This window comes from Pseudopodoces humilis, chromosome 9 (genome assembly GCF_049639895.1).
Source record: "Pseudopodoces humilis isolate 2021_Gansu_Grassland_sample_001 chromosome 9, ASM4963989v1, whole genome shotgun sequence".
Taxonomy (NCBI): domain Eukaryota; kingdom Metazoa; phylum Chordata; class Aves; order Passeriformes; family Paridae; genus Pseudopodoces; species Pseudopodoces humilis.
The window spans coordinates 11,598,572-11,622,897 of NC_142208.1; the positions used below are offsets into that span (position 1 = coordinate 11,598,572).

The 24,326-nt window shown below is 41.1% G+C and overlaps 1 protein-coding gene across 4 annotated transcripts in view; it reads left to right on the forward strand.

Annotated features, from left to right (window-relative positions):
* Positions 1 to 24,326, forward strand: part of RASGEF1A (RasGEF domain family member 1A) — a 154,608-nt gene that overhangs the window by 108,445 nt on the left and 21,837 nt on the right. For all 4 annotated transcript variants that reach the window (XM_088059789.1, XM_088059791.1, XM_088059790.1 and 1 more), the window contains one exon: positions 21,679 to 21,858. In XM_088059789.1, coding sequence (XP_087915915.1) covers positions 21,679 to 21,858 — 180 coding nt within the window. The remainder of the gene's footprint in view (positions 1 to 21,678; positions 21,859 to 24,326) is intronic.

The window sequence follows — 24,326 nt, forward strand, 5'->3', positions numbered from 1 at the left end:
CGTGCTCAGAGAAAGAACAATACTTTATTATGGATTTATTTTAAATAAAATTGTTTTAAATACACTCTAGGATACTTAAATTGAATGAGATTAATCTATCTATACCCATAAATATTACTCCAAGTCCAAATAAATTAACACAATATATCTTTACGCACTGCAAAATCTTACCTGTAGGTTATTACTGTGCAGACTTCAATTAAGATGTAATAATAGCATTTACATCAAAAAACTGTGGTTTGCACCTTGAGGATGCAAAAGAAAAAACAATATTCTGAGGATTGCCCAGGAATAGCAGATCAATTTTTTTTATTCTTTAAGGTCTAAAAATTGTGGGAGGAGGTTTCAGCCAGAACTAGAAGGTTTTTTTGCTTTGGAAGAGCTCAGTTCATCTCCCAAATAAAAATGTTCACAAGATCCCTTCCTGCATTATCAAACAATATCCTCTAATTAAGTTACACTTATGCCCTTGCTTAAGCCATTAACCAAGTGGTATGACAGCTGTACTCTTCACACATTATAAAATAATGAAATCCTGAGCACAAACCAAAAGGAAAAAGTAATCATTCCTCAACACCATAATATAACTAAATAATATAACTATATATAACATAATATAACTTAAAAAAATAAACATATATTTTTGTTTACAAAACCCCACAGCCATTTATTTTTGCCCAAAGCACATGACAGAAATCTAAGCAGACATTTGCATTGAAACTCTTCATTCATATTAACATGGGAAAAGCCTTTCTTTCCTCAAAGGAAGTAAAATGCAGTACATGTGTGTGTGGAGAAAATAACTTTTCAGAAGTTTTAAATCGCTTTAGTGTCAAATAGACCTTGTCTCACTTCTGTGTTCCTACTTCTTCACTCTCTTTTCTGCATTCCCTCCTTACATGCACTACTTTCCCAGCTCATCCACCCCTCCTGCTGCTGCTCCAGCAGGTATGTGCACCCTCCTGCTTTGATCCCTTCTCCGTGCTAATCCAATATGTGGCCCAGCTGTCTTTGGCAGCAGTAATTACATTCCTCTCCTATCAATTGCTGGCCTCTTCAGTACCACTGCTGGCTTTGGTTTCCAGGAAGAGGATTTTGTTTCCATTCCCCTCTTCCTTTCACTCCCCATCAGCTTCTGGTCTAACCAAAGAGATGAGATGGAGTCCTGCACATGAGCCTAAGCAAATCCCCAGATCTGCCGCCTGGTACTTTGCAACCCAGAAAGAAGAAACTTTAGCTGAAGACTGAGAGTTCTTGCTCTGTGCAGATCACAGACTGTGACAGAAAGGGACTTGACACCGCTGGTTTTGTTTGATGGTTTCTAATGTGTCTTCCCACCAGAGGAACAGAAAGCCAAGACATCCTAAAGCTGGCTCTCAGCTGTATGAGTTTGATGCTTTGCAAACTTCAGAAGGAAGAGGGTGAAGATGCAAAATTTTTGTCAATCATTTGGGCTATGCACAGCTTGCTTGCTTTCTTCTCTCTGGTGATAGTTTCAGCCAGAGTCTAAGGTATAAATGTGTCCTCTGCCCATACTGCCCCTCACCTGCAGAGAAAGAGCTTCCAAGCCAAGTTTGAAAAGTATTACATAGCATGTCAAAAGAAGTGTACGGGAACCCACTTCTTTGAAATTGCTGACATTTTGGAGGATGAAAGAGGCTTCAAATCTCCAGGGTTCCAGCCTTATAGGCACTAAGAAAAAATAAATCCCTTAAAAAGAAAAGAAACAGAAGGAGAGAAACTGCCTATCTCTGTATTTAGAAGTTCACATATTTAAATCCCTTGAGGAAGGAAATAATTTGGGAAACTAACAGTGAAAAATAGGAGACTGAAAAAAAGTCTGATTTTTCTGATATGTTTTAATTTATTTTTTTAATGAGAAACAGGTTTTGAAATAAATATAATCCGCAAAAGCAATGCTATTTATCCACCAAAAGGCAAGAAGTTAGGAAAATACCATCTAGAAATAGTCTGGCCAAAATTTAATTTGTTTTTAGGTACTGTACATGTTTATCATGAGCAGTAGACATCCCATTACTGCTTTTGCAACCAATGCAACAGAAATGTGTGTTGCATTTTTTTTTTCAAGTAATAGCCTTCCTTACAAGACAGAGAAACTGAATCCCAAAACTGGTACTGTAAATCTAAGTAATCCATGCAACTCCTTTAGCCAAATTAGATGTTTGAAAGTAAACTAGAATAGCCCTACTACACTGAGGTGGGTAGGCATTATCTCACCTGCTGGTGTCTGCAGACATAGAGCTGGACAACATCTGTCTAACATTTGATAACCACTTGAGATGAGGAGAATAATGCTGCACTACTTGGAGTAGATGGGCAAGTTAAGATAGCAAAGCTGCAGGAAACACACTAAGCTGAGGTGGGGTATGACCAGATCCTGTTACCTCTGCATGGTGCCCAGGTCTATGGGCAGAGACTGGGGACAAAATAAAGCAATTGCCAGGTTTCCCTGCCTTGTGCCATGGGGTATCCATAAGTATTTTAGAACTAAAACCCAACAGCAGTACTGAATGTTTTCAAATTATAACCAGAACCTAGTTTAGACTCATTATTTTATATTATCTTCTGACCTTGCTTTTGCCACAGGATAAAAAAAACCCCAAAACTCTGAAAACCATGTTTGCATACTTAAATGAGAAAAGGAACTCCTATCCCTTTATATTTTTCATTTTTGAAGGTCTTAAGGGAGGAGTGAGAACACACAGTACATAAATAGTTTAACAGACTGTAAACAACTGAAACTTCACCTCTTGCAAAACTATAGTCCCTGTAATTAATGTTTCAGGAATTATATTAAAGTGCAATGACTTTCCCTGTAGACTGGTGGTACCCAGGAGAAAAGATTCTCTGCCTTGAATGAGACCATGAAATTTGATTTGTGTATTCTAAAGAAAGAAATAACAATCTGTTAATTTAGATGGATTTCTTAAAAGCAGCATCTTCCTGTTTTGATCACAAATTAAACAATAAAAATGAAGAAGTCAGGCTGACTACATGAAAGAAAGGGAGAAGCTGCATGAAATAGTCCTCTCTTGTAATTAATAATAATAAATTGACAGGCATTACTTCTGCTCACATGACTCAGAACTGTACTGTAAAAGCTGTACACACTGCTCACAGCTCCTTTCTTTAAGGGTTGTTGGTGCTAAAGAAAGCTTGTGACCTGAGTAAAGAAGAATTTAGGGCATCAGTCACCAGTGGACTGAGATAACATCTCAGAAACTTCAGATGTTGTGGAGTTTGCCCTTAGTCTTTGGTACTTTCTCACCACTCAGAACAATAATCAGGCATGTGATGACTGACATTAATTTTAGGGAACAGACTCTAGCAGACTTGTAAAAGAATCGAGGAAGATCCATAAATTAAGATGAAGTGCAGCATGCACAGATGTAATGAGCACTAAACCAGTGCTCCAGGCAGAGGTGCCCTTACCGGGCTCTGCCCCTGGCCAGGGTAGGGCTGCCTCTTCCCAAATGTTGCCCTCCCCACTCTGTTCCCATGACAGCCAGCTCAAATTTCACCACAAGTTTTGCAGCTCTGTTCTGCACCACAGTCACTGATTAATGCCATGACCCTTGACTCATTAACCTCGGCAGTAACAAAATGGAAGGCTCTGGGCTTACAGCCCCAAATTTTAAACTGGTTTAAGGGTGGTCCTTCCTGTGGGGCAAGAGTGGGACTTGCAGAGATGTTTTGTAGGAATAAACAGAGATAATTTCTACACTTCTTAGACTTTTCTGAAATTTAGTAGCAACAGAAGAGTAAACAGGTAATTGTTCCAGCACAGACTTAAATAATTCAAAGGATCACGTCTTTGCCTACCTGAAAAATTCAGAGCAGGCCCTGTAACAGTAAAGAAGTCTTTAATCAATTCTAAAATCCTAAGAATACAGAAAGTAGATGACACTAAAACTTAGTTTATTTTCTATCGGGCAGAATTTAATAGAGCCTGAATGCTCCTCTCAGAAAACTGAAATAGGAACACAAGTTTTAAATAAACTTCTTCTGGGCACATCTGCAGGGAACATTTCAGGATCAAGCAGTCCTTGAAATGTCTCATGCCATTTGCTGGTACTGCAACGCACAAGTTTTAATCACTGCAAGGAGCTTCAGCTGTGCCTAGGAGTTTTGTTCTTTCTAGCCTTCCTAACTGGAAGAATCCTGAAAAAAGCAGGTCGTTGCTCATGGGGACTCAAACAATCCCTGTGTTTCCAGAGGGGTGAGGCCAAGCAACGCTGCAAAATGGAAGTGAAATGTTCAGATGGTGCTTGGTGAGGAAGCAGCAAGTGAAAGGTCGGGGCTAGGCAGGCTCTCCTTGCAGCCCTGAGCTCACCAAGAGCACAGCCAGGACAGCTGCTTCCACCTCTGCTTCCCCAGGTTCTTCACCGAGAGCCTGGACCGCAGCCGGGAGCCCCTCTCTGCCTGGCTCTGGCACAGCAGGGCCCAAGGCCCTCCTGAAGCTCAGGAACACACACACAATCCCTCGGGACAGGCAGAGCCTCCAGGGCCTCTTTGAAGTACAGGGGGATACTGGCTATGTTTCAAAGCAGTGCTAGTACCAAGCAATGAGAGAGGAGAAGTCTTGTGCTTTAAAGCTTTGATTTCTGAATTTTCCAAAGGGCAGAGGGTAGCAAGCAGGACTGTGAGGTGGCGGAGCCATCTGGGCAGCGCTGGGGCCAGAGGCCACCCTGGGGCTGGGTCACAGAGCACTCAGGGGCACAGCCCGAGCACGGTGCACCCCGGCAGCCTTCTCTGCCTGGAGATGATGGCAAGGACAGAAAAACCTGCTGCTGTAAAGCCAAGCCTGGAGAGCAGCAGAAAACTCTTCCCCTCTAGTGCGTAGGCTGCTCAGGAGCCTGCCAGCAAGCACTGCCACCAAACAGCTGGAAAAGCAGGCACAGGCAGGAGCACAAACACAGAGCCTTGAGGACATTCACCGCTGGCCCCAGGAACAGCTGCTCTTCTGATCTTGTGCCACTGGCTGAGTCACAACAAGCTGACACTGTTTGGCACATTTCACAGCCGCTTGCTGCAATGATGGCCTTTGGATGCTTCAGGAGCTTAACTCACTGCTACAGCACTGCTGCTCCTGATACTCTGGTCCCTGTGTTCTGACCCAATTATTTTCAATTAAGTTACTACAGGCATAAAAAAAGCCCAAGAACCAAGTGGAAGGGGAGCAGAGAGAAACATAAGTTGGTTGTGCCTATAACCTTAGAGCTACGTCTCTAATTCCAATCAAAAAATATTCTTTTACATGATTGTCAGGCAGAAAAAGCTACTGCCAGCATTTCATACCCTGGTTCTGAGTAGTTACAATATCTGTTTAAATTAGAAAGCATTCAGCACCCACAGCAATTAACATCCCATAGATAGCATTCCAGTTGTACATTCTCTCCTCGTTCTTTTCTGCCGTGGAAATCTTTATCACACAGGGCTTGTTTTGACAAGAGATCTCTTTTTATTCAAGAATTCTATGTACTTTTCACTCAGATTTTCAGATTCAGTCAGTCACTATATCCTCAAGCTGCAACATCAACATAAAATAGCAAACAGAACTCAACAATCTACTTTCTCTTTTTTAGTAGAAAAAGTCGTACTACATGGTTCCACCAGGGAGATTAACAGAAAAATATTCACTATCAGTTATGCATTAATAGAAAATTACAACTCTTGAAGTGGAATGGATCTAAAGACCAAAAGAATTTGGGTATTTGGTCTGAATTTTGAGCATAACTGTTTCCAAATAAGAATGAGAACTGAAACTACCTCATGTCAAAGGCACTATCAAAACCTAAACCAATGCTCATTGACACTGCATCTATAAAAACAACCATTTCTTACCAACTCCCATTCCTTTTTAATTCATATTCCTCTGTACAATGCATCTTCTCCCATGTCTGTAACAAGAAAAGTCATTTATATTTACCTATGTGGTCATAGCAGGAGTGCTACCAACACATTTTTCCCCAGACCAAAGTATTAAGACCATCCACAGAACAACAATTGGGTACTTGCCCTGTGCCTCTCACAGAAACCATGTATGACATCTTTCCCCACTGCTTTATTCTCCTTTATTCCCTCATTGACAGTAACTATTCCTTTCACATTATGGACAGCATAGATACAGACACAGCAAAAAAAAAATAAATTTAATAATGACTAAGAATGCCTCTCTATTTCTGACGCCATATGAAATTATGTAATTCCTGATGTGGTACATACTCATATTCATGATATAGAATTAGTTTAATTAGCTAATAAATGAGCTAATAAAACATTCCCAAACCAAGCAGGAACCATGCTAGGTTTATGAGGTTTTCACCAAACCTGAAGTAAGTTTCAGGAGATAAGGATGATTTTAGCATCTTAGGTGGTAATGTAGTTTGGACCAAAAGAAAGGACAGCAGCTGTTTCAGTTGAGTTCTGCATTTGAATTTGAAGGGTTTGTTGCAACCCCTATAAACTCAAGACAAAACTCAACTGGTATGAACTGAAACAAGACGTTTGAGTGAAAAAGCTGCCAGTGGAAACCACTGAACCTAGAAACAAAACCAGTGTTTGGACCTGCACTGCACAGATGTCTGGCAAGCCTGATGCAAACGTAATGTTTTCTTGCATATAATTCTAAGCCTATTTTTTTTTCACTGAAACCAATGGTTTAGGGGCCAGGGAAAGAAATTAATTTGAAATGGCATCTCCTAATGAGCAATGAAAGACCATGGACCCAGGAAAAGCAGGCAAATTACCTTTGCATATTTAGTTCCCAAGAGATGGAGGAGAGAACGAGAGAAATGGAGCTGTGGTCACAGTGGGGAAGTTTATGGGAAATGCAAGTTTTGTGGTTCAGGCAGCTTGAGGGAGTGCTGAAAGATTTCAGAAGGTGAACAGATTCCTTTCTCATTAATGAAGGGGCCCTGACTGCAGATCCGCTGGACTTGCTCGGAGTGGAAGGCTATTCAGCTCTCTCCTTTGATTGAAAGCATGAGTCTGTTGCTTATGAGCTCTCAGTAGCTTTCCTTTTCATAGGAAGTGGGGGGAAGGGGCAAGAAGGTGGCTGGAGGAGGGGAAGGAAAGGATGGGTAGCAAAAAACACTGGTAGCTGAACATGGGACTTCAAGGGATTTGCAGGACAGGCCTCTGGGGAAAGGTTAAAATCTTACAAGGTGAGTGATGCTCTTCCTGGGCTGATTTTTCTCTCCTTATTATTCACCAACATGTTAAGAAGTAAACTGCATCTTCAGTCCACCCTTACCCTCTTATTTTCTCATAATCTTACCAAATTATTTATTCTGCTGGCATGGAACTAAAAAAAAATTAAATTGCTGGTTTTAAATATATTTTTTTTTCCCTGGTGGATATCAGCTGCATTTTAAGAAAGAAACCAGAAGTAAACCAAATCCTGACCATCTTCCCTGCTGCAACAGGGAACATGAAGCCTGCTGTTCCAAACTGTAGACAGTCACGAGCTCTCGTCAGACTTTGTGTGGGCTTGAAATGTTCTTCTAGTCCCTTGCAGCTGAAAACTGAGCACAAATTATCACTAAAAGGATATGAAAAATTATGCTGGAACATTTGCCATAGCTGCACAGGAATGCTCCTCAAAGCAACCAGAAAAGTGAGCAGATTACTTAGCTGAGGTTTGAGGACTGTATTGACAGCTAACTGCTGCTAACAAAGGTTACTTTTTCATGAGGAGAAAAAGACAGACAAAAATGCACTGAACAAACTGTGTTTTGCTAGGTTTTATCTGTTGCCAGTGAAGAGATATCAACTGCTTCTGATCTGTAGAAACTTTGGTTATCTTTTAAACTGAGCAGAGATCTTGGCAGGAAACTGAACAGGCAATTTCAAGATAAATCTAAGTATTTCCTATGTGTATCAACCTGGGATGTAACTTCCGTGCTGCAACATTTGGAGTGCTGTGCTTGATTCAGTGGAGCTCCTAGGTGTGTAGACTATTAGTGGTCACTTTTACAGAGACAGCATATCCAGAGTTTAGAAAAAAAAATTAAAAAATAGCAAAATCTTTAAATTTTTGCTCTTGGTAAGGTAATTTTTCTCTGCATTTAAAACACAAAATATATGCAGCATCACTTTGAACCAAGTGTATAAATACAATATAGAGGAAGGAAAAATAAGGAAAAATAGTAATAATAAAAAAGATAAGATCATTTTGCTTAGTAATGAAAATAGGGACTTGTGATCATGAGCAACACCAGAGGGAAAGGAGGGATTAACACTGAACATCAACTTTTACCTGGGTCACTTAGATGAGCTCTGTTGCCTCTAACAAGTTTTATACTAATAGCCAGGATCTGCAGATCTGCAGGATCTGGACATGATAACCTATGGCACCCCTTCCCTAAGATTAAAAAGTTATTACCATTTATTTTGAAAGAAAAAATTGGAATATCCCAATATCACTAACCAAACAATATTTCCTCACTCTTTAAAACATGCACATACATATACCACAAGAACAATGCTAACTTCTGAATTGATGCTCTTTGATGTATGAACATACGAGACAATTGGAGACATTCCAATTATCTCCAGTTCAAAGTTAGGCCAAAATTAGAAGCAGTTATGAATAATGGATTAGGTTTTAGTAGAAATGGCAATGCTGCACAGAATAAAGATGAGAGTTTAGCTTAGCTGTGAATACGTGAACCAGGTAAGCCACACTGCTTCCTTAAACAGACACACTGGAATTGCACATCCTCAGTAGTTCAATTAACAAAATACATGTCAAAGCAGGCTTTTGTGACAGATTATAAATTGTTTTCAAATGCAATTCTGATGTTTTCAGGATAAAATTAGAAGCTAGAGTTATGATTTATTTTATTTAGGGGCTTTTTTTTAAAGAAATAACCATGCCAAAAGTCTTGTCATTTGCCATAGCACCCTAGGAGTCAATACCCAGTCAAAACATGAATCTTGAAAGTTTCATCAGCCAACAAGGAGATAAACACCAGCTCAGATCAAAGGGTGCCTAAGCAGGCTATTTCCATTCATTGGGAAATTTTCCTGACAATCTAGCATTTTAATTAAAGAATAAAAATCTTCCAAGTAGTAATACTTCCATAGTTGGATAAGCTATTTTTCCTTGGATGTCTATGCCACATTACAGAAAAAGATGTGGTATGAGCATTCCACTGTTGCCTTATACATCTGTAATTCTCCTTTATTTTGTGGATTCTGTGAAGACTGGAGCTCACATGACCATCATGATAGTGCAGATAGTAGGAATGAGGAGATAAATATGGCTACTCCTTTGGCTTTTGCACTCTTAGCAGAGACCTGCTTTTCTTGACTCACTTTGCTGTTCCCAGAGTTCTGTGTAAGTGTGGGCAGTGCCAAGTTAGGCAGTGGTTGGCACTCAGGCTCAGTGCCTTGTTATTCACAGTTTTGACAAGGGTAGCAGACAGCAGGCCAGAGATGATCTTTTATGGTTTGTGTCCCGGTTTCTGTATGGTTATTTACAGAAGCCCTTGTTGAAATCCTCTGTTGCCTTCCTTCACCAGCCTCAGTTTAAGTCTGCCAGTATTTTGCAAACCATAAAAATGAAGTGATTACATAAAACAATCAATGTTCTCTAGATTTTTAATAGCAGTAAACAAGCTTTATCAACAACAAAAATAATTATTTCACTCAATAGACTCACTGGGAACTGCAAAACATAAAACAGCCATTTCAAGAAATTCACAGAACATCCATTACAAAAGTTAATTTACTAGCTAATATGAATTGTTATGTATCATGCAATGCTAGGGCCATTCAAGACTTCCATTTACTTTAGAAAATAGCTACCAAAAAAACATATTCAATGCTTGTCATCTTTTGCCTTAAAATTACAATTCCATTTCCAGAAGCAACTGCTCCACTTGAACAAACCCTTCTTTATTTCAATAGACGTAGGTGTGAGAGGGGGGAGGTGTTTAACTTCAGCTACCAAGGGCAAGCAGCAAGACTGTGTTCAACTCATAACCACAGGTGTTTAAAATGCCAACACCTGAGTGCCTGTCCAGCCTCAAATTTCTCCAGCATCACCAAATTTTTATACCAAAGGAAAAAAGCAGATCCAATAAGGAACGTGGCAGTAGTTACAATGTGATACACCCCCTTTTCTGGACTGGTTCTGCACAAAGTATAATGTGATATGAAATTCCTCAGCCTTCTTATGAGAGGGATTGGATGCAGGCTGGTGGGTAATCATGGGAGAATTTTGTCTATAATGCTTTATATTATGGTCCTAATTATTCTTAGAACAACATAAAATGATAGAATATAGTATCTTAGGTAGAAAATGGTTGTGATATGCAAATCTACAAAACATTCATGCTAAAAACACACAATAGAGCATTTTAGATCTCCCTAATTGAAACTGGGCTAGATTTTATTAAAGAATTTGCAAAGATAACTGTTAAAATAACTTAATGCATTTGCAACACTTCATGTGAAACAAGCTGTATTTTTTACTTCAGTATTATTAGGTCTGAACCAACTGCCAGTGGGATGTCTTGTAAGTTTAGGATTCCTAGCTCGTCTTTGCCATGCACGTATTCTGTGGGAGCCATGAGTGAGAAAAGAGGAAATTATAAAATACTCATTGGGAACTAGTCTCCTACACAAGAAAAACAATCTGATTTTCAGTGAACATTCCCAAATTAACAATCAGTACTGCAACACTTTTAAGTCATTATGCTTATGCAGCTTCATTTGGGGACAAGGCACTTTGAAGCTTTTTTCATGTATGCAAATTTTAAAGAAGTGTGACAGTAGTACCTGTCCAAAAATCTTGTATAGTTAGGAAAGTTAAAGGAATTATGAATAGACTGGCCAGGAAATCTGCCAAGACATGGAAAGCCTTTACTTTTAAACTACCAGCTCAAATATCAGTCAAACAGTAGGCAACTATCAGTTCAGGTTACACAGAAGCACCAGGGAGGGACAGGATGGCAGGGAAATTAAATATTTTTTTAAAATTGTTTTCATTCTTGTTATCCAAAATAATTGAAATATTTATTACATATTTTAGTTTTTATGCAATGTGGGTGTATGTGAGATTTACATAACATTTTACACTTTGCATGTAGAGTGCTGTTTGTTTCAAGACTTTATAGAGAGAAAACTAAATAACAGAGTTGACTATATTTTCCTGGGCAAGTGGAGATCACATTTCTGAACACCACTTAACGCTTTATTACATTTATTGCAGCCATGTCTAAGAGATAGCTCTTCATTTCACAAACCCAGCATATAGATATATGATATATAGAAGCTACAGCTTCGCTCCTCAGGTATATTGACAGCCTGAATTTGTTTCTACCTTGTCTAGCTCTGGAGAAAAAAAGGGAGTTAAAAAAGTAGGAAATGCAGGGAAAATAGCATCAACCACTACAGCACTTTCCAATTTCTACAGAGATTACTGGGATCTATTCTAAATAGCCTTTTACTAACATCACCGTAGACTTTAGGGAGCTTTGGCATCCCTGCACAAATGAAAATAAAAAGTCAAAAACAAACAAACAACCCCCCAAAACAAACAAATCAAAACAGAGAAATTCACCCACAGCCAACCTTAAAATAAGTCTCTAAACCTGAATTAACCAGGCTGTGTCCATGGTCTGCACAGCTTTTGCAAATCCGAGAACAGAGCCTAATGGGGAACACAAGTGAGCAACAGAAGGAACAAGCTTCCCCTGGGGAAATAGGATCAGTTTTAAGTTTCCCACATGCTCATGCCTAGGGAATCCCCTTTGAAGCTGGCTGACACAACATCTGTTTCATGCCACAGCAGCAGCTGTAGGGTTGAAATCCAGACTCATCAAAACGTACGTGGCTCTTGAATTCATCATATTTGTTTTATACCATTTGATTCTTCCTCTGGTAAGAAGGCAGAAGGATATCAGTTGTAAAATTCAAATAAAATAATAAAACAGCCTCCCTAAATGATTTTTAATTCTGGCACAATGAACTTGAAAAAGGCAGAGAAAAGGGTGAAAAATTCAATAGTGTACTCCTGACATAAGTGTTCCCCCTGCCCCTAAAAGAATTTACAACTAGAAATTATTGAAGCTTGTTATCCTATGACTTATCCAGCTTTCAGGTGAGTGTCAGCCCTAAATGACAAAGCAAACAGGTTCAATGAGCACATTGTTTTTTCATCAGCTATTTGAATTGTGGCTTGACCTGTACAAAACACAGGGAAAAGAAAAGCTCCAGGAAGACAGTAAATCTTTTATTTGTAGTACACTTATATTTATGTCCTTGTAAAGATACTTTCATAAAAGTTTGGGCCAAAGTAGCTCAGTCATGTGAATTTTGTGACTGATTCATGTCAAGATGCTTTAGCAAAACAGAAAATTAAGTAATTGTTCAGTTAATATCCCTAACACACAGGTAGATAATTGAATTTTTTTATTTTTTACTTTCAACATTTATGTATCTACAGCAGGGAGTTTGCTCACTTGAAGATCAGTCCTCAGCTTAACCCAGTGCAAATTTGACCACATAGAGCCATACTACTTTAGAGTTTCACATTCAAGAGTTTATGCTTGAATAGTCTGTGTCCTAGGCTATGTAAAAAAGGACAAACATACATTTATATGAAACAATAACCTCAGTTCTGAACTAACCAGCACCAGTTCAATACACAGCTTGTGATATGATAGTGTCAGTCCTTCCCAAACTATGCTAAAAGTCACTGTAGATGATAGAAAAGTGCTTATAGATAAAACTACTTAAAACTCAGTTAAAACTACTCCTACTTGGGAGCTCATCCATTTGTTCACTAGCTCTTGTTAGTCATCAAAAGGCTTCCTTAAAAATTAATTTTGAATACTTCATTTGGTGGCAGCCTCTTGCTAAAATTATATCGTATTTAACTATTTTCACAATACTTCTCTGTATGTTTTCCTCAAGATATTGTCAAGACTATCCCACCTTGATTCTATTCCAAATAAAACAATTAGAATTAAACCAACAGCAGTTAAGAGCCCTGCAAAATGACTTGAGACTACTGTAAAACTCCCAAAAAAACCTGCTGATGAGCTTTTTGGCGGTGTCAGCAAAAGGAGTCCAAGCAATAGACCTTCATGGGAACTGAATTACTTGCAGTAATTCAGGTAAGACAAGACACATCACATGTTTAATAGAAATGCTTTTAAACTAATACAGCTGCTGGTGAGTTACTGCAAATGAGCTCATCAGCCCAGAATTTCTCTCCATCAGCTGAAATATAAAATCTGTAGAACCGAAGAGAATGAAAATTGGGGGGGGGCAGGAAATGGAACCCATAACTGATGGTAATGAATCTTCCAAAATACCTGTGGGAATGCTAACAATGTCACTGTCATAGTTTCTGCTAAAGCAAACAGAAGGTTGACTAATCAAACTGGCAATTTTGATCTGTTAATTGTGATGCCCTGAAGCTTATAACACTGAAAATAAACTTATTTTTTGTTGAGCTAGTTAAAAGAAATAGCAACCCACGTGCATTTACAAAAATACCATATTGAGAAGATTGACATCAGCAGACATGCAGATTTTTCTTCCCCTGGGCACCAAATTACTGATGTATGTACATGCTCCCTTCTTGGCATAATTGATTTTCTCTTTTTGCTCAGTGGCACAGTCTTGGAATTGCTAGTGTCACAGCAAGCATGAATATGCAAGTAAAGGACACACTAGCTAGGATAAGTCCAGAACTCCTTCATCTTGAACCCAAACTTGAGCCCAATATAAAATAGAATATTGGTTGTTTTTAAATAGTCAACTTAAAAAGGCCTGAGATAAAACTAATATTGTGCATAAGAGTGCATATTACATTAACATGCCTCTGTTATTTCTTTCTGGAGTCAAAATCAGATTGAATCACAAACATTAAAAGCAGCTAAATAGATTTTTTGTGCCTTTTCTGCCCTTTCTTAAAAAAAAAAAATATATAAAGAAGGCTGCATCAGTTCCTGAAAACACACAAATTGCCATTTATGTGTGACAAGTTTTAGCAGCTCTTTTAAGCAGAGAAGGCCCAGCCAACATCTTTCTTGAGATCTTTTACTTTAGTTTGCTCCCTAACTCTCCTCTGCCTTTAAATGAGCTGAGGTTCTCAGACTCCTTTAAGGGATCTCGTTACATCCTTGATACAAAGCAGAAGTATCAACCCTTTATATTTGTATTTCATTTAATCAAAGCTAATTGATCCAGTTGTTTCCCAGCTGAATGTACCTTAAATCTTAATCAGCAGGCAAGAAAATTTTTAAAAACCACAGGTTTCTATGACTAGAGTACCTATGAAGACCAGGAATCAGACTACTAGTGAAATTCTTTTGGCAGCAGTGCCAAAATAACCATTAAAATCTCAGTTGTTAATTAACAGCCACACACGAGTATCACAGGCAACTCGTGTCAGGTTATGTTAAATCTGTTATTTTGGCAGAGGCACAAAAATACCTGGGGATTAGCACCATGTCCTCTCTAAATCCTGGGGAAGACCTTTCCTTTCAGTCCAAGGGGGAACTACCATACTGAGCATCAAGGAAAAATCTGTTTCACACTGCCCAGCAAAGAGTTCTTCTCAGTGGTATCACAGAGCTGAACTTATGCCAGTGAAAATGCAGTTTGCTCCACAGACACAGAGCAGAATTTTCAGAACCAGTTTTCCCTTTCAGGTAGAACTAAAAACAGACTTAGCTACAAACCACATCTTAAGATGCTCCTGTATTTTCATCTTGGTTTGCTCTTAAAATTGCTGGCTATCTAAGCTGGTCAGAACCTCTTCAGCAAAACATTTTCAAAATGGAAAATGACATTTTTAAACTACAATATCCATTGGCTCTGACAAAAATATTGTGTGGAAAGATTCCTCATGCCCCAGGTCAGAGGGAGGGAGACAAAGGCAAGGTCACAGACTGCTGGCTAGCATGTTCAACCTTGTTTCAAGCTTATCAAGCTTTGCTCAGTTCAGAACCACTATTTGAAATTTGTTCCTCCCACTCCCATCTGCTGCCAAGTTATTAATGTGCCATCAAGTTATTCTGCAGCATGAATCTCTGAATTTTAGAAGCCTTCAAAGATTCATCTATAAGTGGTTTGAGAACAGCTTTTAAATCTTAAAATTTGTGTACAACAAGGAAATCTTGAACACTTGTGCAGCCCTACGAATAAGATCAGAGCCTAAATGCTCCCTGAAGACAATCACCTGAGGCTTTGAAGCTCTAACTACATTCTACTCCTTAAATTATAAAGTGTTACAAATGGTCCATACTAAGACATGTCCATGTAAAAGCCCTATCTAAGGCCATTGCTGTGGAGTTTAATGGCATTTCCTGGACAAATTCCTTATCTCAAGTCTACATAAAAGGGTTCAGTCTACAACCAAGGCCATCAATCCATAAAACCCATGAACATAATGCACATTTTTAATACAGCATTCTTTTTCAAATTCCAAATGACAGCATCAGGCTGTGTATGCCTTAAAGCCTTCCACAATGGTAAGAAGCAGAACACTCTGCTGTAACTGCGCCTGGAAAGGTGGTGGGCATAGAGCAGGGTTTCTCTACTGCTCTGTGGGTATAATGAACGGGTGGAAGAGAACATACCATGCAAACACAGTCACCCTCGTTACCCTGGCCACTTGCAAGGCCTGGAGAGCTCTGGGTAACAGTTCAGGCTGCCCCTCCAAGTAAGAGACAAAACTAGGCATAAACCTAACCTTCAAAGACCTAATCACTGCGCTGTATTCATCCCACTGTGTGCATAAAAGGGTGGGAATGGGCAGATGAAGACCTGATCCCATGTTGGTATTTAATCAACCCTATGAACAGTGCCATACACAATTAGGTTCATTTTCAATGCCAGTTTCTGTGGCTTTGTCCCTCTTTACTTCCTTCATTGCAGATTCTGGGGCTTTAAAGCATGTTGACATACTCTGTTAAATGAAACCAAATGTTTATTATTAACAGACTTGTGTGGAAGGTGACGAAGCAAGTGACTTGAGTAGCTTAACAATGAAAGCTCCAAGGACAGCATTTCTAGGAGAGTCCCTTTATAATTGACTTTATGGCTTCAGATCAGCATTAATGGCATTTGTAATGACTGACTTTTCTGAAGTACAATTGAATTTTAAATATAAACACAGGCACATTTGAACAAGTTGTTTCCAAAATGCTGTTATCCAAGACAAGTGGAAAAAATTCGTGTTCCTTCTTCCCCTGACTCTCTTTATAATCTTTACTCTCAAACTGATCTCTCCTTCACCTTCACCCATTTTTCTTTGCTAAAATTCCTTGTTTTTACCAAGCTATTGACCAGCAATTTTCCACTGAAGACAAGATGTAACTGTACTGGGAAACTATATTCCAACACAGTAAAGCAAAATCTTACTTCCCAAATATAAAAACATACAAAGTAAGTGCAACAGTGTGAAAATACCTTATCAGCATCTCACAGACGAATACAGAGGGCACAGTGGGATTAGAAAATTTGTCAGTCAAGTGTTCACAGCACAAGCAGGAATAGAACTCAAATACTGCAAGTGTCAATCCAGGTCGTTAATCATAAGATAATGGAACGTGGTGATGGGTGATGTTAGCCAGGGTGAGAGAGGCTGAAGCAACCTTGAAGGTTGAGACAGTCACGGCGTGGCTGCTGCTGACTCACTCTGCAGCAAGATGCTGCTCTGACCAGCTCAAGTGAACCACAGCAGTGCTGCCTCAAAAGCAAGCTACAGTACAGGCTCTCCTGATTAAACCTGCTCTAGGGTCCACCCAGCAGTAACATGAGGCAGTGCCTGATGGAAACATCTTCAAAATGCAAGCAATTTGCTGAGGAACAGAACTTACATAACTACAAAAACAATTAGACCTCAGAGAGTTTCTGTATCAACAGATTTCAACACTCAGAATATAGATAGCTAAAGGTCACCATCCACACTTTACAGAAGGGGAAATGAAATAAAAAGATAACATGATTCATCTGTTACATGCTGTACAAGCTGGATTTAAGCCTTCAGCTCCTTAGATTTGGAAAAACTACCTTTCCAACAAGGCTGCATAATATGGTGTCCCCAAAACCAAGCATCATGTATCCTAGGAAAGGAAAAAAGACATTTCACTGAACTTTTATCCTAACACACCCCCCAACATTTGTATACACGTACCTAGGTATGTATACAAACAAGAAATACACACGCATATGCTCCTTTAGATATGCATACAAAAAAGTCTAAACAGACTCTGCTGGGCCACTGAGTGGAGAAATACCACAGTATAGATACATGTCTCAGAGAAGAGACAGCATGCCTAACTAGCATAGTTTACCTTAATTCTATTGGAATGTTTCTTAATTCCTACATTTCTTAGTTCCAGTGACAGGACAGATCTAATTTCTGGTGTCAATAAAACCAACAAAACCCCAAACAAACAAAAAGATCAGGGGCTGTTTTTACAACAGATTGAATCTGTGACTAGAGCTCAATTAACTAGGTATGTTTTGCTAAGATTAATGGGCATATTCTTCTACAAGTCTCAGCAAATGTTTGAGTAAGGTGGGAAAACAGATTAGCACAGAAACAGAATGAAATCCAATACCTGTTTTTCTTGCATGCTCATTTGCAGGCTTTCTGGTGTTGCTCTTAGCCGTAAATACTAGATGAGGTATTGAAAGATATTCATAGCATTCAGAAAGAAATATTATCATGTTATACAGTGATAGCCTACAAATTCTTACCTTCTGCTTTTGATAATGTTTTATAAAGAACTTAAAGATGTTTGAGCAGGACTTAACAAAACTTGTCCCTCACCCTCCTGTGGCATTACCTAGTAAGGTCCTTCCGTGGCAGGGCAGCAGGTCAGACACCACTCACTGGATTCCAACCCAGGGCTGCTGCCTGGAACTTACTCAGTGTCCAAGACAGATGGGTGCTGTAGCTGAGGAAAGCCTCAGCATAAACAGGCATCTGATCTGCTACAGCAGCTGCACGCTCTAATGGTTGTGGAGTACAGCTAAGAGACAGGATTGAGACTAACAGCAAAGCAGACTTGGCAGGGGGGAAAAAAACGTGACTTTTCTACTAGCTGTTTGGAAGAAAAACCTCACTTTGAAGAAGGAAAATAATGTCTATAGCAGAACTGTTAGAATTTGGAAACCAAGAAGGAATTTAGTAAGCAAACAGTAAAGATGGTGAGTAGATACACATCCTTCTAAAATTAATGTGCATTTAGGATGGATGACAGTGCTTGTCCTCAAATTGTGAGCAATCATGAATCTATTCTTTACACTCCTGAGGACGTGATTATGCCCAAATTCGTTTGCCATGCCCACCTACCTAGAGTGGCGTACCTAGTCCCAAAAAGGTTTTTCCTACATTAATCGCCATGGAAACCAGTGAAGGCTTCTGCTACATATTCAAACACAGCAATTAAATAAATAATTTTAATGACAAAAATAAATTTCATTAATGACTGGACACAACGTAGCAACTACTAAACCATCCCAATTCAAGTAAAACGAACAACAGGACGAGAAAGACTTGCTTGTGTGGGAAAAGGCTGCAAAGATGGCAACCCTCAGCTGCTCCTGGGTACAGGTGAGGGACTCTGTGGGGCGGCTGGATGCACTTCGGAGCCTTTCCGTGGGAGATCAGACTCTAGCCAGGACCCGTGCCCGTGTGTGACACAACAGGGTCTGGTCCCGCGTCAGCCCTACGGCCTGGGACAAGCCCAGGGCTATCAGATGAGTGGCTCAGGTAACTAGAAGAGAGAAACAACTCCGACCGAGAGAAGAATAAAAGCAATTATCGGGGGAGGGCCGGGCGGCCGCGATTCCGGGACAACGCGTCCCGCGGCTCTGGCCGGGCGGGGCGCCCCGGGAGCGCTCCCGGCACACGCGGGGGGAGCGCGCAGGGACCCGCGCAGTGCCGGGGGCGCGGAAAGACGGGCGGGCTGGTGGCTGGAGGACGCGTTTCTGTGGGGAAAAACACAGAAAAGGGAAAAAACAAACAAATAAACAAACAAACAAGAGGGGGGTGGGGGGAGGGAACAACGAGCCCCGCAGCCAAAGGCGAGCAGAACGCTCGAGTGTTCTCAGAAGTCGGGGCGCCCCGGCCCCCCCGCGCGGCCCCGTTTGAACGGGCCCCGCCGCCGCTCAGCCCACGGCGCGCGGCGGCCGCCGTGACGTCAGGCGCGGCGGGAGCGCGGCCGTGGGGCTGAGGGAGCCGCGGGAGCCGCGGGGGCCGCGGGGCCGCTGCCCGCGCCCCCGGGGGGGCGCCGCGCGCAGGGAGATGGGGGGAAGCGCCGCGCCGGGGCCGCCGCTGCCGCAGCCAGCCAGCCCGCCCGCCCGCCACCTGCGCGCTCCGGGGGGACGGAGCGCCGGGGTGCCGCCGAGCGGGAGCCCCCGTAAGCGTGGAAAGCACGGGTGGGTTTGGCGCGGTGGAGCCAGCGCCCCGGCGGGTCCCGCCGCGCGGAGGACTCCAGAGAGCGGCTCCCGGCGGAGTCCGGGGAGGGCGGCAGGTGCCGCGGGGCCGTGCCGCAGCGCTCCCCGCCCGAGCAGCGGGGCTGGCGGCGCCGGCAGCGCCCCGGGATCGCGAGGTGGCGGCGGCGGAACGCGCCCCGGCTGTGCCCGGCGGCCGAGCGCTCCCCGCGGCGACAGCCGGCCGGCCCCGGGAGCGGGCTGGCACCGCGGGATGCGGCAGCAGCCCCGCTGGGAGAGCCCGGGAGCGGTACGGGCTGCGCCCCAGAGGGGTCTTTAAAAACCAAACTGATGCAACAACGAACGCCTTAAAGGAGTTTAAAAGGCATGATGCAAAAGCGGGGTACGTTTCCCGCTATAGCGGCGTTTCAGGGGGGACTTGTTTGATGGTTAGCTTCGCTTAAAAGCCCTGTGCAACTTCACGTTGTTAGCCGGAAGTGCTCTTCACAGCTAGACCGTCCTGAGAAGCATCTTGGGGCTGTATTGCTATGGGCCTTAAAAGGGAAAAAAGCAAATTACTGGCGAGTTACATAGCACAGATAGCCAAGCCGTTAGCTTCAGCCGTTTCTCATTGCTATGTACTGCAAAGTTTGGGCCTAACAGATAAATCTGTAAAATACTGAGTAACCTCAGTGCACTTTTGTGTAGAACTGTCATTTTCAATTCTTTTTAATATGACATTGGTTCCTGCATTTTTTATTTTATTGGACTCCACGTCCTGAACTTCTGAAACTGAACTCTGTTCCTCATTGTGGTCTCCCTGGCTGCTATTAAACAGCTACTATATTTAACTTATAGGGAATTACATTTCCCTTATATCTCTTATCACGTATGTACGCAATGGTCTTTCGGTAAAGCCACGAAACAGTTCTACTTATCAGCTCCACACATAAGTAAATCTGTCACTTTGATAAACAAGTTCAGTTAATAATGGTATTTTTTCCTCACAATGCACCTAGCATTTATCAGTGCCTAAGAAGAGAAAAATGTTCTGTATTCCAGTTGTAAACATGAATGATTGACTTTGGAGAGTTTGAGAGGTAGAATGTGCCTTGCATTAAAAAATTGCTCAGGAGAAGACTTAAGTGCAAGAGATAAGCACAGTTAGAAACAGCTGTCAGGTTAAAGGTACCGTTAATGGCCTAATCCTTTTCATCTACATAAGTGCTTTTCATGTACGTCAAAATCTTGTCTCTTTCATAGACAGTGAGACAGCAGCTCAAGAGTTAACGCTGCCTTCTTTGCACTTGATCTCCTAAACAGTCTTGACTATTTCAGCAGCCAGGGGGAACTGTTTTGATGCTGAATAGCATTTTCAACCTTTACATGCAGTAGCAGGATGTTTTGTTTAGCCTTCTGCATAGATTTAAGCTGTAGCAAATTTAAAAGAAACAAGAAACCCCCTACAGTTTACTCGGAGGCTGCAGTACAGTGATACAGCTGTAGCCAAGGGAAGGGAGGTGCAAACCCTAAACCTTCCTGTGGTTTTTGTGTTGCGACAACAGGTTTGTATCCTAAGCAAAGATCTCCAAAGAGACTGTTTAAATTAGACTTGTATATTAGAGTATATGTCACAGTTCCAGCCAATTCCTGGTTTCATGTACATGTTAAAAAAAAAAAAGGCAATTTTGATCAGGCAGGATATCCCCTGCTGTTTTCAGTGATATCTACATTTAGAAGATGCACTTGTGCTGAGACCTGGATTACATCTAGCTACAGAAGTGGTGAAGGATTTATCATCACAAGTGAAGTATTTTGGCCAAAGAGCTGACTTCAAAACGAGTAAAAATGGGAACATTAAGGCTTAGTATTTGTTTGTTTGTTCAGTAAGGCATCACTTCAGTATCTTGGAAATTCAGAAAGCATTCTGTATTTTCATCTCTGCCTAGTTTTATGCATAATGAACCAGGGAAAAACTGAAGAGAAGGAAGAAATAAGTGCAGTGAGGAAAATTCTTACAGCTCATGCATCTACAGCCTTAGAGACATCGCTTAAAGTGCATTTCAAATGCCAAAGCCAGCTTGCAGATGTGTGACTGCTTGGATTCAGAACTCAGCCTGAATGCTGAGGCTGCCTTCAGTCAAATATGTAATTGTGTTTAATGTATGCCTGTGTAAAACCCACACATAAGACAATCCTGGAAGAAAGCTTAACCCTCTCTCCCTTTCTTTGCTGCTTCTGCAGGAAACTATGCCCCAGACGCCAATATTTTCCAGCATGCTTGGTTCCAGTTGTAGTGGGCAAGTGCAGCCAGACATGGGAGAGAGATGTGTGGACCCTGTTTATCAGGATGGGAACCTTGTTTCTGGATCACTGGAGGCCTTGATAGAGCGCCTGGTGCCCACCATGGACTATTACCCAGATGTAAGTAGCCATCAAAAGGGGTTTTTTTTACTTCCCATGGTTTTTAGTGAATTAGTATCTGAATTGGTGCTCTCTCATGAAATTCTGCCTCTGTCTGATTCAAGATGTAGGCTAAAGATGCATTTATTTTGCTGGCAGTATTCATTCACTAAGGATGTTGCTCAATAGGAATATTCTCTATTTCTAAATGAGGGCACTTGTTAGAAAGATAAAGCCATCTTGAGCTCAAATGAGTGCCTTAAGAACCAATTAAAAGCAGCATTAGCCACAGAATTTTCATACATCTAAGCTGCTTTAGCTCTAATGCAGCCAAGATTAACTACTAACCAGCTCCTACCTAGAGAAGCAGACCTGAAAACAGCTCTAGTATTTTTTCCCCTCAATTTTCTATGCATATCCTAGTTAGGCCATCAGAAAAAAAAATCACAACCCAAAATAGATTTTAATTAAAATATTCTATTTCTAAAGACATTTTTTATGGGCCAGTGCTGTAATACTGTATGTTCTTGAGCCTGAAAATGATTTTGCAACTGGTTGAACATCCTCAGTGCAATCCTCAAAGTGAACACTACCTATATATAACTCTAGGGTATGCAGTAAGAATCTGAACCTAGGATATTAAGATCACTTTATCACTTAAAATTACTCTCTGTGCCCATTAACAAAAGATACTATTGAAACAAGTGGCCAGAGATTAGAGTCTATATAGCTTACATTCTATTTGAGCTCTGAAAAAGCAGCAGCTATGACAGAAGTATCCTAGCACTTTGAAAAACTAACAAGGGAGCAGGAAAGTGCAATCACTATTAACTTGTATGTCAAACTTAATGTTTATTGTAGTGGGCCATGCTATATCTTGTATATTTCTCAGTCTAATTTGTGTAGAATATTTTATTGTAGTCTCATTTAAATCATAATAAAATCCCTCCAAGGTCCCACATATAACACCATACATGCTCACAGTCGTCACCCACAGAAAAGGGACTCTCCATGTGAGAGTTCAATGGGAATGTGCAGAACTGCCATCAATCATGAGTATAGGATTAAAAAAGCAAAACCAGCGTGGTTTACTATTCCAGTCTGATAGTAATTCTAAACCTTGTATTTAAATATGGCTAACATACAGTTGTGCTGCCAGTACCAAATCCTTTCTAAGACTTGGAAGGATAACCTTTGTTACACATTAAATCCCCATTCCACACCCCCAAATTCATATTGTAGAACAGATGCACAGAAGAAAGCATTGGGTAGAGCTGCTGTGGTGTAACAGGGGAATGAATAGCTTTGGGCTAATCCAAGGAGTCTGTTCCTTGTCTTTTGTGTGTTACTAGAATGTGGCTACTTGTTACTTGGAATGTAGCTAAGTTTTTTTAAGTTGCTGCTAATGCACATCCCTTATTGTACCTTGCAACATAAAATCTATTTATAACACAGCTACTCTGAAAATGGCTCCATAAAGTGAGTATTACTTAAGGGGTCTACAACTTACTTTAGAATGCTGCTAGTTTCCATGGTGTTATCCCTTCATATTCCACACAAGAGAGCATTACAAACCAAGCAGCCATGGACCCCACCCTGCAGTTTAAATACACAGTGAGCTCACAGCTGAGCATCCAACAGAAGCAGTCAAGGGTAACTCCAGGGAAAGAGATGGACAGCAGCATTAAGCCAAACTCATCTCCTCTACAGCACAACACATACCCTTAGTTAAACCAGCTCAATCAATTTAGCTGAAAAGATTAATTATAAAATGAGTAGATGAATAAGCTCTGAACAACATAAAGAAGAAGCTGTATTTGAGTCATCTTCATATGCAAGTTTTCTGTTTCCCTTCAGTTACATGTTTATACTTCCTTTCATGCTCATTTGTGGTTTTAGGGGAGTTGCCACGGAGGGTTAATGGTAGCCATTTAGGCTGATACCCTGTCAGAAGAGTAGCCACTCCTGTGTGTTCAAGAGAGAAGTTATCAAAACTTCTTAGTTTTGATAACTCATCCAAAGAAAGACAGCAAGGTATCACCAATTAATTCTCACCAAGAGAAGCTAGCGGGGATATTGGAGCAGAGGTTACCTTGGTTTCAGAGTGTCAGGGTTGTAAGTTGCAGTGCTCCTCCAAGTTTTCTGATCACGACATTTGAGCACAATGCTCAGAATGCCACCTATGTGCACCTTGAGCTTATGATCACAGTAACCTTCTGGACAGAGAAAAAGGGAGTTGGGGAGAGAGAGCAAACACACAGTATCTTTCTGTGCTGGTTACAGAGGCAGAGCAAAAATGTGTTTGCCATGTTGGCAGAACACGAGACAGGCAAGGGAGGACAGGAAAGATAAGCGCCTACATTAGCGTACTGCTCTTGTGAGTCTTGTTTGTGTGCGGGGACTTGCTCTGCACATAGGAAAATGTATGCTCATGAGACAGAGGAGTTCAGGAGGTTAGGAATGGAATGTACCAGTCTGCAACCCTTGTG